The sequence below is a fragment of the Rhinolophus ferrumequinum genome, chromosome 15 (assembly GCF_004115265.2).
Source record: "Rhinolophus ferrumequinum isolate MPI-CBG mRhiFer1 chromosome 15, mRhiFer1_v1.p, whole genome shotgun sequence".
In the NCBI taxonomy this organism is placed as follows: Eukaryota; Metazoa; Chordata; class Mammalia; order Chiroptera; family Rhinolophidae; genus Rhinolophus; species Rhinolophus ferrumequinum.
This window is the reverse complement of record NC_046298.1, coordinates 7118352-7137432: the sequence shown is the minus strand read 5'-3', so window position 1 is coordinate 7137432 and position 19081 is coordinate 7118352. Positions and strand designations below refer to the sequence as shown.

Sequence of the window (19081 nt, the reverse complement as noted above, 5' to 3'; positions counted from 1 at the left end):
TCAACCCCTTTTAATATACGTTTTTTGCCTGCGTGTTCCTGGACCATGCAGATGAAGAATCAAGCCATAAACTCATGAGAAGGCAGGCCTATGACTATGAATTCTCAGGGGTGACAATTTTTCCCCTACTGAGAGTCCATGCTAAGACAAATGTCCTTGTAGTTTCCTTGTGCTGTTTGTTAGAATGGTCTGCCTTTGAGGGTTCTGACTTTACACAGGATTGCAGTTATTACTGACACACCAGCCTAACCCTCATCTCTTACTCTGCTTTGGGATTCTGCCCTTGGACACTGTGTTTCTTAGTTCCTGAGTATAGCATGTGTGCAAGTCCTACATTATCCACATTTCTGAACCAGCCTCCAACTTGTCTAGAAAACAAGATCAGGTAAATTCAAAATGATTATTTGTGATCACTAACTTAGTTAATCTTCTAAGGAACAGAATTATGTATGATGAAAACATATGAATGAAAAACATACAAAAGAAAAAACAAAGACACCATAGCGTAACTAAAATCAAAGATGTGAAAATATGAATCAGAGCATACCTCTATATCATCTTTAAAGAGAGCTGGGGCAGGTTTGTACTCTGGGTCTTCCACGTCCCTGTTAAAATACCAACAAACACTATGATAACTGTAGTGGACTTAAAATTTCTCTTGAGAAGACAAACAAATACAGTTTTGCTGGAAGGACTTTTTACTGTTAATGTCACCCTCAAGTCTCTGTTCTCTACTCAGAGGAACCCAAGCCATAGCATAAAGGCTGTTAAATGGCAAGTCAGAAGAAAGCTAGTTGTAATTACGCACAAGTTCACATTTAAGTGTGGGATTATTAACCTTAATACAGCATCTTACTTTCCTCTTTTGGTAAGAAAAAATATATAATTAAGGCCTTAGAACTTGTATAATAAAGATCACATTTCTCTTTAATTATGATATTCTAGCTTTATTCTTCCTTCTTATGCCCCTTGAATTTTATGGCCTTAATGGCCATGACCATTAATGGAAAAAAGAACTCATCAAAAGAATGGGTGTGGGGCAGATCCAGTCTCTTCCCTGATGATTAGCTCCTTTTGATTAGCTCCTTTCGATTGTGAACTCCAATTGTCTTACTACTACATTAAGATAAACCCAGTGACACAGAATATGCTGATGCTGATAAGACGTAAGGAGAATGCATGACTGAGATGCACGTACCCATCCATATAATCATTCGCCCTCTGTTCTGCAGCAACTGCTTTCTCATCAGGTTTTCCCACTCTTTCCAAGAAGCATAATGCTGGGTCTGCTCGGATAGTGTTATATTTCTCATAACCTAGAGGGATCACCAGACATGAAGTAAAAAAGATAAAAAGAAAGTTATATAGATACAATCACCTCTCATATTTATGGTGGATGATGATCCTAAAGAAACCATGTACTAAAATATCACAGGTTAAGCATGTTTTCTAGAAATTATCACAAATATTACATGATCTGGTAATATGTATATTTGAAAATTTAGATTAAATTTTATCAGTTAAAATGAACAAAAAGGAAAAATTCATCACAGATACATTATACACTTCACATAAGAACTCATCCTCAGAGGGGAAGTTATGGGAGACTTATGTCCAGGAGGGGCAGGTCACATATGCCACTCTATTCATGAGGAAATGCAGTCACTGACAGACAGTATGGGAATGCATGCTTTATATAATATATGTAATAACGTGGCTGTTACTGGAATAAAGCTGTAAGTGGAAATCAACAAACTGAGAATGAGAACTACGTCAATTATAACCTACATAGAAAAAGACTGTGCATACCTGACTTTTCACTTACCATGCTTAAAAACTCCAATGAGGAGTGACTTATCAGCATCAAAATCCCACCACTCAGCAGGCACTTCTGAGTGGTCTGGTTCCGGGACCCAAACATCAATGTCACTTAGGAAAAACAAAACAAATTACCACGAATTAAAACATAAAATTGAACATCAAGAAAGTCACTATAAAATGAATTAATACTCTTAAGTTCAACAGAAGAAATAAGTTTCAACAAGATTTACTTTACTGTTAAATAATGATATTCTTTTCACTGATTTCCCTTAGATACAGGTAAAAGGCTCCACTGGAAAGTAGAGTCTTATGTCAGCAAACAACATTACAAAAACCACCTGGTTTAAATATTTCATTTTGCATACGAGGGGATGAAGGCCCTAAAAGGGCAAATAAATTCATTTAGGCTACAAAACACATTATGTCTCTTCTAGACTGCTATTGCTAGGAAAACCCCTGAAAAATTAAGAATTGCTTACTAGTGAAGGAAAATGGCAAGGTTTTGATTCATAATTTGATTAAAACACTCAAAGAGCTATTTCATGCTGCATATAAATAATACCATATCACAAAATGACAATATAATGAAGTATTAAAAAGTATAATACATTCATGATGCTTTGGTAATTTGGCTATTTTCATAAGTATAAAACAACTATGGCACTTACAATTTTGCAAACATAATTTCCTTTTACAATGCTTATCACTTGGAATTATTTCCCCAGAAACCTCTGCAAGTAACACGCACAACACCTCTAAAAAGAAAAAGACACCACGTACGGAAGTACTGAAATGTTCACTTCTTTACCACGGCGATTCAAGCCATTATCTCCTTTAGCTTAGCACAGAGCAAATGTCTGACAATGATTAGTAAATGTATCATTAATTGATATATACACCATTCTTTTATTTTTTTCAACAGTCAAAGAAGAGGTAGGAATTAGATAGGGTAAATTCCCTATTTGATATTCATGAATTATTAATTTTCAAAGACTCAGAGATGTAATAAAACATAACATAAATTATATTAAGTAGAATTTTATCTCTTTGTCTTGGCACCATAATTTCATAAATTAATAAAGGCCTATAGATATAAAGAAATGGGGAGTTTCCTACTTAAATTGTGTGGCAAAAGTTCATGAGTAAGTTGGCTGTCTTTGGGAATTCAAATTTTCATATAGAAATAATCTCATAAATGCTCAATATGTTCCTGGTTTAGTCCACAGGAACCCAATATTTTACATTAATATAGTTGAAATAAGGGCATTTGCAATGAAAGAGAAAGACTTACAAGTTTAAAAAGTAAATAAGACCAAAAAAATGGGTAAGAAATTACTTTTTATTTTTCTTGTTTTGCCAGCAGAAAAAGTTTTTAACCCACGAACACAGAGAAATGGATAGAGAAGTTTCATTAGATTCTTAAAGAAATCTTTCTGCACTTAAATAAGCATCTTGTTATATCTAATTTTTCTTAAAAACAGAAGGGTCACAATCACAATATTTAATAGTGTGATGTAATAAAATATAAAAAGGGGAAGAATGATTTGCCTATGGCAAAAGATGAAAAAGAGATGAGGAAAAACACAAAGAAGATATTTATTTTTGACTGTTTCCTTATCAGGGCTAAACAAAGCATAACTACAAAAAGGTAAAGGATAGAGGAAAGAACACTGGAGATAGGATCCCCAATGGGAAACAAAAAGTGTGGGTCAGATAGTTCCTATCACCAACCATCAGGTGGCACTGTACCCCCAAAACAGAAAAGGCACTCAACATACCTAGCCTTCCAATGCAAGTACCATATGCATGTTAATTGCCCATTAACTGCTGGGCAATGGAACATATTAAGGAGCATGTGCTCCTGTTGATTTCTGTTTTTAAAGATTCAGTTCCCTGATGTCTCTTGCATAAAGCCTCCTTTCACTTCCGCAAGCTAGCTCATTCAGCCAAAATGTATTTAAATAGCACTCCCTATGTGCCATAACAGCAACAGTAAGACAGAGCCCTGCCCTTGTGACGAGGTCCTGCACTGCTGTGTGACGAGTGCTATGACACTGGGTCCGAGCCAACCCAGACCTGAGAGGTCAGGAAAGGCCGAGTTGGTGTCAGGTGGAGCAATAGGGGGAGAATGGAGGAAAGGGGGAAATAGAATGTTCCAGCAAGAACGCAAAGGCCTGGCAATGATGGCACATTTGAGAAACGTGTGTCTGAGGTTCAGAAGAGCGATGTGGGCTGGAGACAGATTTAGAAGACATCAGTTTAGAAATAGAAATTGATGCCTCAGAGAAGATAACACCCAAGAACAGCAAGTGACAAGGAAGACCAATTTGAAGACATTTCTAAGACAGGTAGAAGAGGTGGCTAGAAAGCAGCAAGAAGCAAGCTAAAAAGAAAATCTATAGTAGAATGGCATCACAGAAGCATTTTAAGAAGAAAGAAGTCAATAAAGGTAAAGTAAGATAAGCAATGATGTATGCGTCAAATTTAGCCTCCAAAATGTGGGTGGAGAATTTCTTAGAGTGGGAGGTGGAATGAGGGTGTAGGAGTGAATTGTGGTGGAATGCACAGTGAAGGGGAAAGGAGAAGGAGACAGCAAATACAGATACTTCTTAGAAGTTTGGGTGTGAAATCAAGGAAAGTAATAATATGATAGTAAGGAGACAGGGGGTCCACAGTGACTGAGTGAGCAAGTAGGCGAGCAAGTAAGTGTCCTTTGAGGGAGATGTAAACGTTAAATGAGAAGCCTGAGAGGGGAAGACTAATGAAAGATGGAAACATGGGGATAATTCAGAGAGAGCATACATGAGAAATCATACATGGACTGGACCCAGTCAGGCCAAGGGTCAAGAGCAGTCAACTAGGCAACAATTATTTCTGGGTGTTACTACTTCCCAGATTCTAGGAGCTGGGAACACAATGACCAAGTTAGACAGACAGCATACTTAACTTTCAAGCAGCTTGAATTATAATGGGAGAAAGACCATAAAAAAATAAATACGCTTTTCAATAGTAATAGGTATCATGAACGAGAATAAAACAGGGTTAAGTAGTCCTGAGAGACTGGGGGTCTGCGTTAGCTAGGGTGGGCAGGGAAGGCCGATTTGTGAGGAGGCAAAACGTCAGCTGTGACTCAAAGAACTTGAAGAAGCAGTGCTGTGGAAGATCAGAGGAAAGGGTATTTGGAACAGGAGGAACAGGACAGAATGAGCTTGACATGACAGGCTGGAGGAACAGAACACCAGTGTGGCTGGAGCTCTGTGGGTAAGTGACAGAATGAAGGAAGAGGTCACAGAAGGACGAAAGGGACTGTAGGCCACCAGGAGTCTGGATTTTATTTTAAGAGAAATGCGAAGCATCTGGAATGTTTGAACAAGAGTTGCCATGGCCAGACTTTTGCTTCAGAAAGAGCACTCTGGCTGCTGTGTGAAGGTCAGACTGTCGAAAGGCCAAGCAGAGGCAGAGCCCCAATCAGGAGACTGCTGCACAAGTCTAACCATGAGATAATGGTGGCTTGGATGGGGGATTAGCACAGGAGATGGCGAAAAGTGCTCAGGTTTGGCACATACCTTGTTGAGCTATCGGAACTTCCTGTAGGGTTTGAGGAGTCCTAGGGCAACTAGGATGGAGAAGGCTTGTATGTGGGAAGGTGGGAGGGAAAGGATTGAAAATAGAAGATTTGGGAGAGCCAGGGAAGGTGTCAGTTCGACTTTCAAGTGGACGTGCTGGGAGTCAGCTAATAACTCAGAGCTTAGAGCTCAGGCGACAGGTCTGAGAGGAGTATGTGAATCTGAGACATCTGTTTACAGATCACATTTGATATGATGAGGCTACATGAGTTCACCTAAGGAGAAATAATAGACAAGAAAGAGAGCTGAGGACAGAGCTTGGTCCGTCCATCATTTAGAGATCTGGTAGAGGCACAAGAGCTAGCAAAGGGAAAAGGACAACTAGGTGGAGATAGTAGCATGAGTGTCCACAGAAGACAGCCCTTCAAAGGAGTAGAGTACGTTTAGAGAGCCGATCACACTGTAGGGCACTAGTGGCCTTGTTAACAACCATTTCAGTGGGGTAGTGGGGTTAAAGGTTAAGTGGAACAGGTTGAAGAGAAAAATGTAAGGTGAAGAAGAGAGTAAACACACAGACAACTCTTCAGAGAAGTTTGGTGTGAAGGTGAGCAGAGCAATGGAGTGGCAGGGTGTAGGTTACAGGAATTATTTTCTTTGAAGTATTAAGGCATGTATGCAGGCCAGGAGAATGATTCAGTAAGGGGGGGGGGGGGGGATGATGATTCAGAAAAGAGAAAAGATGGCTACAGGAGTAAAGTCCGTAACAGGTAAGAGTTCCAAGCACACGGGTTGCCTAAGGAGGAGGGACGTTTCTACTGTATCCCGAGGGAAGGAACAGGTGGACACACTTGGAAGTAGAAATAAAGGTAGCTATTGGGTGATTGTGGCTATTTTCACCATGAATTAACAGCTGTCATTAGGAGAGAATGGTGGTGATAGGGTCAGAGGAGAGAGGTGTGGACTGGTCCTCTTAAAGAGTAGGAATAAAAGTGAATTTACTGGTCACAGTGTTTAAAAAGTCTGTTTGTGATTAGTATCATTTGGGATCAATGCTCATGAATTTGAAGTGAGTCACTTCAGCAGGATTGCCTGAATTTTCTCCAGCAATATTCAACTGCACAGGTGTAGGCCAGAAGTAAATGGATAGTTGGGTTTATCCTGAGTTGGAGTTGTGCCATGTGAGTAGAAAAGATGGACAGGCAGGCAAAGGATGTTAGTTAATGATTAGAGTGTGGGACTACAAAACATACGTTGAGTAACAAGGAAAGCAGGGGCATGACAGTGGTGGTAGACAGTAAGTGGTAAGATGAAGGACATCGTGATGAAGTTACAGAGCACAGTGAAAAGTACCCGAGTTAAGTGAGTTTGAAAAAAGGTAGTAACTGTGGAAATTTAAGAGGTAATGCTGTTATTGAGGATGGCAAGCTTAAGTATATGACTAAGTGAGTATGTGGCTGTGGAGGGGAGAAAAAATGATGATTGTAGATAAAGGTCAAAGAACTGAGAGACGAAGGTGCGGGATGGGTCATCTGTGGACAAAGTCAGTCACCATAAAACCTCTTCCATTGTAATGAGTGGGAAGAAGAGAAGAATGGGCACAGAAAGGTTAGGTTTCAAATTTGCTGGTAAGAAGCCACTACTACTGATGTCATTATTGTTATTATGTTATCACGTTCAGTGACAGAGTCAAAGATGAGATTAACAGAAAAAAGGCAACAAGTTGGTAAGGATTCATTCTCTAAGTTTGGTGGATTTTTCTTCTTGTGAATTTCACTAACTAATTAGCCACTTAATACACAGTTTCCTGGTCATATAATTTTTGCCTAATCATGTTACTGAAAAATAAATATAAACAAGTATTTCATTTACCTTGCATCAACTCCATCAAATACTTTCTGACACTCACTTCCGATGACTTCTTGCTTTAGATAATACAGCATTCTTACACGAAGCAAAACCCTAATAATGAGGAAAAAGAAATCAAAAGAAACAAAGATAATAATCATTAAAGAAAATCCATCCATGGGGTTTAAATTAGATAAGAATTTATATACAGAATTTTTATAATGAAATAATAACTTCTGATTAAATAAATCTTATTACTACCATATATATAAAATAGGTTTCTCCAAAATCTTCATAATCATCATTATTTAATATCCAAGTAAGATATAATGAGATCATTTGGAGGCCAGTTTTATTTCTCTCTCTGTTGATGAAAACAGTGACACAAGAGGTACCTTGATTTGCTGAAGGGATACCCTGTAAGATTAAGATTAGGATTGGTCCTAGACCACACTATCTCTACACTCAAAATCAGCATGCTTTAAATTCTTAATAAATTCAACAAAGTAAACTTTTAACGAGATGTGTTAAAAACACTCCACAACTTACTTATTACAGTGGTGTTTTATATGTTTTTTGTAGCCTTCATCTTGAAGTAGCTGCTCAGGGTTATATTTTCGAAGCCATTCTGCTTTCTGGATATCAAATGAGCTTGTCTGGGTCTTTACTTTCTTCCCTTTTCGGCCCCTGGGTACAGGGGCTGATAGGCCTGTTAAAATGAGAAGGGCATGTCATATCAGGAACCATTTGTACAAAAGATCTGCAATTTGAAACATTTTTTCAATCCAAGAAATTTCTGGAGATGTTCAGAGGTCTATGAAGGCTCTACAGAGATCTTTAAAATATTAATGTTAACTATAATACTGATCCAAACACAAGATATGGATTAACATAATGATTTTACACGCATATTAACACAATTTCCCCCAATAATTCTTATAATTCACTGGTTATATATCATTGATTATATATCATTGAATGATTATATATCATTCTGATTTTCTTTTTGTGTTCCAAATCACATTATATTTTTCCAAATGTAAACACCAAATGATAAACCTTTCCATCTGCTTTACTTTTGCTTCCCTAGTTACAAAATAATAAGTTTTGGCTTCGACTTTCAAAACTGGTTTTACTAATAACATGGATTAGGTTTACCCATTACAGTTTCTTGTTTGTTTATTTCTCTGACATTTTGGTTGTCAATATTTCAAAAATACAATAAAGAATTCCCACTCTTCATCTTAACATATTCTGTATTTGGTCAGTTTTTTATTAAAGGAAATAACATATAGTTGATGTCCAATTCACTCATTCCTTCCCAGAGAAAATCACTAACTTGAATATGCTTTTTTCATTACATGAATGTTTATACTCGAATGTTGGAGAAATATTTAGTATTTAACTTTTATGACATATTATACACGTAATTCTGCAACTTATTTACTACTCTCGATATTGAGATTAATACTTGCTGATTCATGAGGCTCTAATTCATCCATATGAATTGCTGTGTAAAATTCTATTGTATGACTATACCACCTCACATTAATCTTTCACGATACTTCAGTTCCACTTGTAATTTTTCACAATTACTAATCATGGAGTTTTTCACTCTTCCTTTCAATTCTTGCCTCATGTATCTTTTCCTTGCCGTATTCTACCAACTAGGATTTGCATCATAGTGGTAAAGAGAAGAATTATGTGCATTTGCCCTTTTATCCTTAAAATTTTGATGGTTTTTGCCTTTATATTTTGAGGACATTTTGTTTAGTGCATACAAATTCATAATTATGTTTTTCTATTGATTGGTCTTTTTTATTATTAGGTACTGTCATTTATAAAATCCCAATTAATGCCTTCTATCTTAAACTTTATTTTGTTCTACATTAATATTGTTTTGTATTCCAGTCCTCTTCATTGTTGGTTTGAAAACGAAACAGTATACAAGTATGTATACTTAAATTTTTCTAATAAAACCTGTAGGCGTTCTATACTTTTAAACTTGTCCCTAACAAAATGTTCTCATATTTTTCATTTAATCCGACTTACTTTTTTGTTTCTGCTACATGTAACTTAGAATTTATTGGAGGTCTGTTTGCTTTAAATGTTTCTATAGCACTGTATTCTTCTTTCAAAACCAAAATACATTTGAAATATTTTTGAAGATATTAATGATAGTTTTTTAAAAGTTGTATTCTCCTTTTATAGTTTCCTTGTTTCCTTCAAGTTAATTTTCAGGGTTTGTTCTTGGTCTCTATCTCTCACGTTGGAGACTTTCCTCGGATATGATATCCTCGGTCATTTGCTCATATTTCCGAATGACAGACCAAAGGGCTGACAGGTCATCTGAATGGGTGGAACTAACTGACTGGACTCACTGAAGGGTAATCTTACTGGTTGTTTCCTGTCATGATCTTGAGGTTTTGGCCTGGTGAGATTCATCACAGAAAATTCCTTGGTTTTCTTTCTTGAGTAGGGTATTGTTCAGTATACAGACGTCATTTAATCCCCATTTCGTAGCTCCATACCCCAAATACCAATGCAACCCTCTATTTTACCCTCAGAGATCCTCTATTTTACCCTCTCCAGGGAATAAACTTTCAGTCAGTCTTCATCCTGGCTCCAAGGAGTTGAAGAGGGCACGTAGGGATCTGAGCCCCTTAAACAACTTTTAATCAAAGCCTTTGTCCTTTAATCCCCCCTCCCTTTCAGAGGTTCCTGATGTCATAAACTCGTGAAACATCTGGGTAGTATATGAAGCACATCAGTGCGTTATTACCTTTTCCCATGCTAATCTAAGATTCAGCTCTCTCTGGTTCGTTAAGTTAGTTATCACTAATTCCAAAATTTTGTTACTATTTCTCCCATTAGCTCCACTTTTGAAGGTTTGTGCCTATTTATTTTTTTAATCATGGAATTAATCATATACAAAAATAGTTGGAATTACATGATGGATCACCATGTTCCATCATTCAACATCAATAATTATCAACCCATAGCCAATTTCATTTCATCTCTACCCTATTTACTCCCAACCTCTCACATTTTTAGAAGTACATCTAACACATCAATCATTTTATCAATGAGTACCTATCTTTTTTCTTTATAAGAGATAAAGCCTCCTCTATAAAAACAAAAAACAATACCATTATCAGCACTAAGAAGTACAATAATACTTCCTTAATAGTTGGTAGTCAAATTTACAACTGTCTAATAAACATAATAAAAAATTTTCCCTGGGTTGTTTGTTTCAATCAAGATCCAAATAAGGCCTACACACTGCAACTGGTTGAAGACTCTTAAATCTCTTTTAGGTCATAGCAAGGTTTTCAATCTCAGTGCTAGACGTGCTGCTCAACTGATGATGGGGTTATATCCTGATAAACACATTATAAGTTGAAAATATCTTAAGTCGAAAATACATTAATACACCTAACCTACCGAACATCACTGCTTAGCCTAGCCTGCCTTAAACGTTCTCAGAACACTTGTATTAGGCTACAGCTGGGCAAAATCATCTCACACAATGAATACAATAGAGAGTATCGGTTGCTCACCCTCGTGACTGCATGGCTAGCAGGGAGCTGTGGCTTGCTGCCCCTGTCCAGCATTATAAGTATCATGTCACATATTACTAGTCCAGGAAAAGATCAAAATTCCAAATTCCAAATAAGGATTCTACTGAATGTGTATTCTATTCCTTGCACACCATTGTAAAGTCTAAAAAGTCGTAAGTCAAAACCATCTTAAGTCAGGAACCTTATCTGTTGGTATTTTGAGCTGCACAGCTCTTCATTGTGGGGTGCTCTTGTGCATTCTTGGCCTCTACCCACTAGATGCCAATAACATGGTCAAAGTTGTGACAACCAGGGTGGGGACGGGATTCAGGCACAGAATCATGTACAGCTGAGAACCACTGGTTTATAGATACCCAATCCATTTCCTCCCCTCCCAGCACCTGTTGAAAAAACTAGGACTTCTGCCTGTGGAATTTGTCAAGCTTAATGCCTTATTATTTTTTCTTTATTGACATGTAAGTGGGGTTCCAAAGAAGAGTAAAATTATATTTCTGGGAATCTTCTCTTTATCAGAAGTCAGCTCTTCACATTAATAATTTCATTGCCTCTTATTAAGATAGGCCTCCAGTGACCACCCTATTCTAAAATAGGTGCTTTCTGTTATTCTCCATCTTAGCACTTACTTACTTCTCAGTACTTACCTCAACCTTTAATTATTTAGTTAATTCACCTAGATTTGTATTATGTCTGTCTACCTCACCAGAATGTAGGGTTCATGAGCTCAGGGATGTTGTATATCTTGTTTCTTCTTATTTTTCAGTACCATGAACAAGAAGCACATAGCAAGTACTTCAACAGGTATTTGTTCATTAAATAGAACAAAATTTAACACAGCTTTAAGGGCACATTAACTTTTTTATCTTTATTAAAAAATACAATTATTTTATGCTATGAAATAATTATTTGATGCAGAAAAGAATGTTCTGTTACCAATGCTGTGTAGAAAAAGTACTTGTATATAACTCTTATAAGGCTGTAAATTTGGTATAGCCACATGAGACAGCAAATAGTATCTATGAAAATTTAAAATGTACATCTGTTTCCCAAACTTTAGTTACATACAAATTGCTGAGGAGCTTGTTAAAATGTAGATTGTGATTGAGTAAGTCTGAGGCCTGTTTCTGCATTTCTAAGACGCTCCCAGGAAATGCTGATGCTGTTGATCCAGAGACCACATTTTAGGTACTAAGGATGTACGTATATATGCTATACTCAACAATTCTATTTCTTGATATTTACTTGTGATAGATTTATTCATGTGCACAAGGATGAATGTACAAGAATCTTCACTGAAACTTGTTTCCCAATTGTCTAAAAGTGGAAATGTCCTAAAAGCCCATCATTGAAGGAAACGCTAAATGAATTATGGAATATCCATACTTTGGACTACTAAGCAGGACTTTAAGAATTGAGACGGTGCTACATAAATTCAGATAGGAAGAGCTCTTAGTTACAGTATTAGGTCAACAGCTTGCAAACCAACAATGTTTGATAATGGTATATAAAGCTCAACAAAACTGGTAACATTGGTATTTTCTTAAGTTGGAACATGAAACTGAGGGTGAAGGATAAAGGTTCTTTAACATTGTCTATAATGTTTTTTATAGGTATTTTATAGGGTACTATGTTGAGTATTATTTACGTAACTAAAAATAAAGTGAAAAAGAAAACGGAAAAAGGTTCTTACCTAGATGGTTTTGTAGCTCTCGTGTCTGCCCATCTTCAGTTGGAGTAATGAGATCCCATATGAAGCCTTTAATTTTCTCATCTCCCCGGTAATGAATAAGGCAATATGCTAAGAGGGCTCGGCAAATTATTTCCACATCATGCTCGTTTAGCTGCCTTTTAAAACGACCATGTGATAGAATCTCTCTCCATCGGCCCCATCTGGTTAAAAAGGTATATTTACATTAATACTGAGCAAGTTCTAAAGAAAAACAGAGCTCATGGATAAAAGGCCTGAAAACTGCAAAAAATACACATTGTCATTCACAGGATTTACTTAATAAAGGGTTTTCTTGCATGAGTAAAATGCAGAGCCATGGTATAGTAATTTCTAGTATATTTTATGCAATAATGGGTAACAACAATATCCATTTTGCATTGTGGAATATGCAAACCTGAAGAATGACTTAATTGATACATTCGTAATTTAAAACTTAAGAAAATCCCATCATTCTGTTATTAAATACATGTTAAACATTTAAATTCAGGGTATTTTAGAAATAGATTTTATTGATTCTAACAAGATAAAAAAATATACTAGAATAGTGTATGTTTTCTGTAACTTAACATGCCAGATTACTAACAAGAAACTTTAAAAATAATATTTTACCCATAAACCAGCAGATTTTTCTCTACTCTGAAGCATTCGGTTCTTCCATAGCCATTGGAACGGTCACAGGGTCTCCGGAGTTTGGGCTTTTCTTCTCCTTCACTTTCGGCTTCAGATAATTCAGCCAATTCATCTTTTGTGGCACTAAAGGGTCTCGTTTGCTTCCTAATTCTTGGAGTGTCAATAACCAAGCTGTTCTGTAAAATTTAATAGCTATTACTTGAAGGTCCTTTTACTATTTTGTTTATAACAACGTCTTACATTTTTCAATGTATAAATGATAAACTGTATAAATGATAAAATAATTCTAGAAAGCCAGAAAAAGAAATTACTAACAATTCCAACAACCTGCCAAATCAACTTAAAATTTCTTTTATTCCTTTAAAACCCTTAATACCATACGCATATAATTTTATGATATTACAGTCACAGGATTAAAAAGAACTTTGTATTTGGCTTTAGTATTAATATGACAGTTATTGTATTGTGCATCTGTAATAACCATAAAATATATTTTAAGCTGAATTTATGGATCATAATTTTCTTTATCTAATTAATTCATAATTCAATTTAGATTGTTTTAAATTTTTAACATAAATAATGCTAAAGTAAATCTTTGTGATCTAAGTTTATCCTAAAGATAAATCCAAAAGAAGTGAAATATTCAGGAATGGAAATACTGGTCAAAGGACATAAATATTTTATAGATCTAGAAACATGTTTCAGTGCTTTTCAAGACTTACACTAATATACAAAAACCAAGGTAATAACTATATGAACCTCACTATTTGCAATTCAGTGTAACTCATTCAAAAACAACCTAAGTTGACATGCGTTTCACCTTTACTGAGAAATTTCTCTAAGTTAGACACTATGTTATCGGCTGCAGATATAAAAATGAATAAGACAGCTTCTGCTCATAAGGAATCTATAGTCATATGGGTCAGACAAATGTGTAAACAAATAAATGCTATTCAGGATGAAATACAAGTTGGGTACAAAGGGAGTCAGAGAAAGCTTCATAAAGTAGTGATACCATGACAGAATCTTGAAGAATGAGAAGTAGTTTGCTAGGCAGTCAAAGAGGAGATAACATTATAAGGAGAGGGAAGAGCAAGGGACCTGAAATGGAATGAGATGTTCAGGAAATGCTGTAGAGCAGGAGACGGCAAAGGGGAGGAGAGGAAGCAGACAGCACACCACGAGGGTACGTACCACAGTACATACACAGCATTGGATTTAAGGGGATACATATTAATCTGGCTTACTCCTGGAGACATTAACCTTCTCTGCCAAGCCTCTCCACTGTAAAATAACTAGCTTTCCAATTAATAAGTATTTTGGAACATATATGCTGAGAACATGTAAAAATCCTGTTTCTCCTTAAACCTCACCCCAAAATTTTAGAATTCATCAATGGATTTTGTCTGCTAAAATTATTACTATGGTGGATTAATGGTGATTTTCTATTTCTCTTAATTCCTTCTACATTTATTAATTGGCATTCTGTTAAGAAGAGTTGTCCCTTTCCTCCGTGCAGGTTCCATTAAAACACACACACACCCCTAATTTTATTTTTTCTTGAGTAATTTCAAACGTCCTTTGCCAATAATCTTTTGAGATTTGATGTTTCTGATCAACTTTATTAGTTTTTATATAATAACATTAACTTCCATATACACTTCAGCTACAAAGTCTCACCAGGATGACTGCACTTTTATTTTCCCACTACATGATCTTTAATCTTATATATTTGAACATGCCAATCATTTCCTTTGTGATTTCTAATTGAGAATGTTTTCTCACAAAATATCTGGTAAAATAAAAATCTAGTTTTTCTATTTTTGCATTTTTAATTAAATAAAATTTTATCACAAATGGGTATTTATTGGTACAGATATATTACGATGCTCCTCACCAATGCTAACTCATATTCTAATGACAATTATTACTTTTTTACTCTAATACTATCTTTTATTAAAATCTTATAATTTGACCTTTTTCTGTTCTTATTCTTTTCTTTGTTCTTAAAAATCTTTTTCTTGATGCCTTTCTCTATTTAAATTTTGGTTCCTTTATAATATATTAACATGCTTTTGTATCTTAACATGTAACACTTGTCTGTCTTCATTATACTTAATTTTCAGAAAAATTTTCAACGTTTTTTTAAACAAAGTATAAATTAGAAAATATAACTGCAGAGTGTTTAATAACTATACGCTTATATAAATTTATTTATAAAATCCTTAACTCCTTAAGATTAGCTACAAGGCCCTACTGATTTGATCTAGATCTATGGTCTCTGACCTTCCCTGTCACCACTGTTACCAACTCCCTACATTCTGCCACAATGTCATTTCTATTCTGGAACACATTAAGCTTGTTTCCACTAAAGGCTCTTCGCCACTCTGTCTACCTTGAAAGCTTTTTCCTTGTGCCTTTATATTGTTGTGTCTTTATTACCATTCAAGTCTCCGCACAAATGTCCCCTCAGAGTGACCTCCCTTGACCACTTTACCTAACGCTATCCACTCCTCCAGGCATTCTCTACCAATGTATTGTTTTATTTTCTTACCTTTCTAAACATATCGTATGTATTTGTTTACTTCTGTCTAACCCATCAGGATGCGTAAGCTCTATAAAAGGGGTGTGTCTGGCTTGCTCATATCAACCCTAATGTGAGAATGGTGCTTGGCTCATAGTGTGCCCTGACTGGATCTACAGCATAAGTGTTGTGTCTGTGTATTACCGATACATGCTTCTGAAAAATTATAAACAAAGATCATATTATATGCATTGTGCTACATATTTCTCTCTCTAAATTTAACTGTCTTGAAGCTCTTTCTATGTCAATATATAAGAATCTACATGATTATTTTTACTTATTGCATTAGACAGTATAAATGTACCACACATCAGCTATCATACAAGATTTAGTTAGTTTCTAAATTTTTCCTAAAACAATGTGGCAAAGAGCATCTCTGTACAATATCATTGTACATGGGTGATTATTGCTGTAGGACAGATTCTCAAGAATACATTTGATAGTCTTGACTATTTATTCTTCTAAGGGAATTTTAGATTTTGTCCGGTCTTATGAAAAAACTGATTTGGGTTGCATTTTCATTTTTAGAATCTCTTAAAATATTTAAAATATGTAGTTTTTCCTTTCCAAATGACAAATGTCTTAATTAAATTTGTTAATTCACTTTACTGAAACCATATACATCTTTCCTTAGGTATAACCCTAAATATACATATTATTTTCTACTGTAAAGTAAATCTCCTCTTTTCCTATATTTCTTTTTTTAAAAACTTTTATTTTAAGTGTGTTTTTCCAGGACCCATCAGCTCCAAGTCAAGTAGTTGTTTCAATCTAGCTGTGGAGGGTGGAGCTCACAGTGGCCCATGTGGGGATCGAATCAGCAACCTTGTTGTTAAGAGCACCGCACTCTAACCAACTGAGCTAACTGGCCGCCCCTCTTTTCCTATAGTTTTCTATTTCTGTTAGTACCAATATTTAGCAAGGCTAAATGGCATATTTATGTTTTATCCAATTAATTCATTAAACCCACTTATTAATTTTAATAGTGGTTTGTTCATTCCACTGTATCTTTTAGCATATGAACATGCCATATGCAAATAATGACTTTTTTATTACTATCCTTTCATGGAGAATTATACATATTTCCAAAATATATAAAATAATGCTATGTATGACAATGGTATTATTCATCATTGTACAATTTTACATTTTAAAATCCAAATACATCCCATGCATCAATCTTAATATGAAATTCTTTTCATCATTTAGCAGTTATTTTGATAGTAGATAAGGCTCACAAACTGATTTCAACATAATTATTAGACAGGTGTCTTATAAAATGAACAATTATTATCAGTTCCATGAATTCTATTTTAGTTTTTTGGCCCTTTCTTTCTTAGTTCCAAGGGAAGTTATAAACGAAACAGGTTAAAATTGCCACTTTCTTGACTCTTTCTTTTCCCCTCCTTTTATATTTGCATGAATCAACATTAATGGGATCTAACATCAAGAAAACAAAGTTAAAGAGCAAAATAAAAGTAACACATAATTTGAAGAAATTTTAAAAATTAAAGCAACAGATAATTTGGGCCGGCCCAGTGGCTCAGGTGGTTGGAGCGCCGTGCTCCTAAGGTTGAGGTTACTGGTTCGATTCCCACATGGCCCAGTGAGCTGCGCCCTCCATAGCTAAGACTGTGTACAACAGCTCTCCCTGGAGCTGGGCTTCTGTGAGTAGCCGGAGGTTGGTGTGGGCTGCTGTGTGCTGCTGTGGGCTACTGTGTGCCGTCATGAGTGGCCGGTGGCCAGCAGCCGAGAGCTGCCATGAGTTGCTGTGAGCTGGCGACCTACTACCTCAGTCGGGGGAAGCACAAGACTCAGAGTATCAGCATGGACCAGGGAGCTGTCCTACACAACTAGACTGAGAAACAACACCTTGAACCGGAGTTGGGCGGGTGGGGGGTGGGGAGGGGCACATAATTTTAAGAATATAAATAATATCCAAAATTAAACTTTCGTTGTATTACATCTATCATGACAGACACCAGAAGTATGAAATTGAAGCAGTGTGACTCAATATGTGATCATTCCACTACCCCACATCAATTTACTTATGCATGTAAATTAATTTTGGTAAGTACATAGTTCAATACCTTAAAATACTATAATAATATCACCAAGTATTCCAAAAGGTAATTTTTATAAAAGTAAATAAATACTTACTCTGCCACTGATAGCATCTATATCTATTTCTGCCTTTTTAGCCCACTTTTGCCAGAAGTTGGGATCATCTAAGGAAATATCTGTCCGGTTTCCAGATGCCACAAAACTCGCCTGAAATACATAATGGCAGGTTTTCAAAATGTTTTGAAGCTTAGAGGAAAAATCTATCAAAGCATGTTTAAAACATTATCTCCTCACATTTACTGTGAATAGAATTTGAAATTTAGCATTCACACCTACGTTCAGAGAATGAAACATACCAAGCAACTACTTAAAGCAAAAGGCTTAAGGCAGAAGGCTGAATGCCAACCCAGGGTGGAGTTTTAGGAGCAGAGTTAAATAAGTTGTTATTGCTGTTTAACTCAAACTTTTGGTAAGCAAGGATCAAAATACTGTTGGTCAAGAAACCACACAGGACAGAGATATGCTTTCTAGAAACACCACATGAATATTAAGAAATTAGATTAGAACAATAATTTCAAGCCTGCTTGTTCTCTACAGCTCATTTTCTGGTATTCTCCCACTTTACTTCAATCATATTATTAGATAAATATGTCTCCTAAAGAAAATGAAATACAGAATATGAGAAATAAAGAAAAATGAATCACTGTCTTTATTTTTAAAACTACTTTCCTTACAACAAAAACACTTCATAATCATTGTAACACTTTAATAAATTGTAGAGTAACAAAATTAGGAAATATAAGTGATTTATGTTCTTAAATATTGTAAAAAGTATAAAATCTTTTAGTTGGAGTTAACTTTAGACATTACAGGACAACACCGTACCATATAAACTAATAACCATTATTGCAACTGAAGTTCCTAAACATAAATATGCCACTTCAAAGAAAGGTAAAAAAAGTGCTTGATAAAAATGAAATAAGCAATGAAGACACATGATGCTTTATGAAAGAAAAGGGCCTGAAAGATGCATGCTAACTCTTATAAGAATTAATGGAAGAACATGGTCACATAAAATGACTTTCAAAGAAGAATATAATTACTAAATGGCTTTAAGATAAGCCTAATTATCTGGGATATAATCAAATTATTAAAACCCTCATTAAAAACTAATCTTGAGGGGTGGCTGGTTAGCTAAGTTGGTTAGAGCGTGTGTGCTGGTAGCACCAAGGTTGCCAGTTTGATACCCGCATGGACCATTGTG

The 19081-nt window shown here is 35.7% G+C and overlaps 1 protein-coding gene across 8 annotated transcripts in view; it reads right to left on the bottom strand.

Moving 5' to 3' along the window:
• Window positions 1-19081, bottom strand: part of CHD9 (chromodomain helicase DNA binding protein 9) — a 132035-nt gene that overhangs the window by 29608 nt on the left and 83346 nt on the right. For all 8 annotated transcript variants that reach the window (XM_033127233.1, XM_033127234.1, XM_033127232.1 and 5 more), the window contains 8 exons: window positions 17914-18024; window positions 13149-13345; window positions 12501-12700; window positions 7782-7941; window positions 7257-7346; window positions 1826-1929; window positions 1199-1316; window positions 548-605 (listed from right to left, as the gene is read on the bottom strand). In XM_033127233.1, the coding sequence (XP_032983124.1) occupies window positions 548-605; window positions 1199-1316; window positions 1826-1929; window positions 7257-7346; window positions 7782-7941; window positions 12501-12700; window positions 13149-13345; window positions 17914-18024 (1038 nt within the window). The remainder of the gene's footprint in view (window positions 1-547; window positions 606-1198; window positions 1317-1825; window positions 1930-7256; window positions 7347-7781; window positions 7942-12500; window positions 12701-13148; window positions 13346-17913; window positions 18025-19081) is intronic.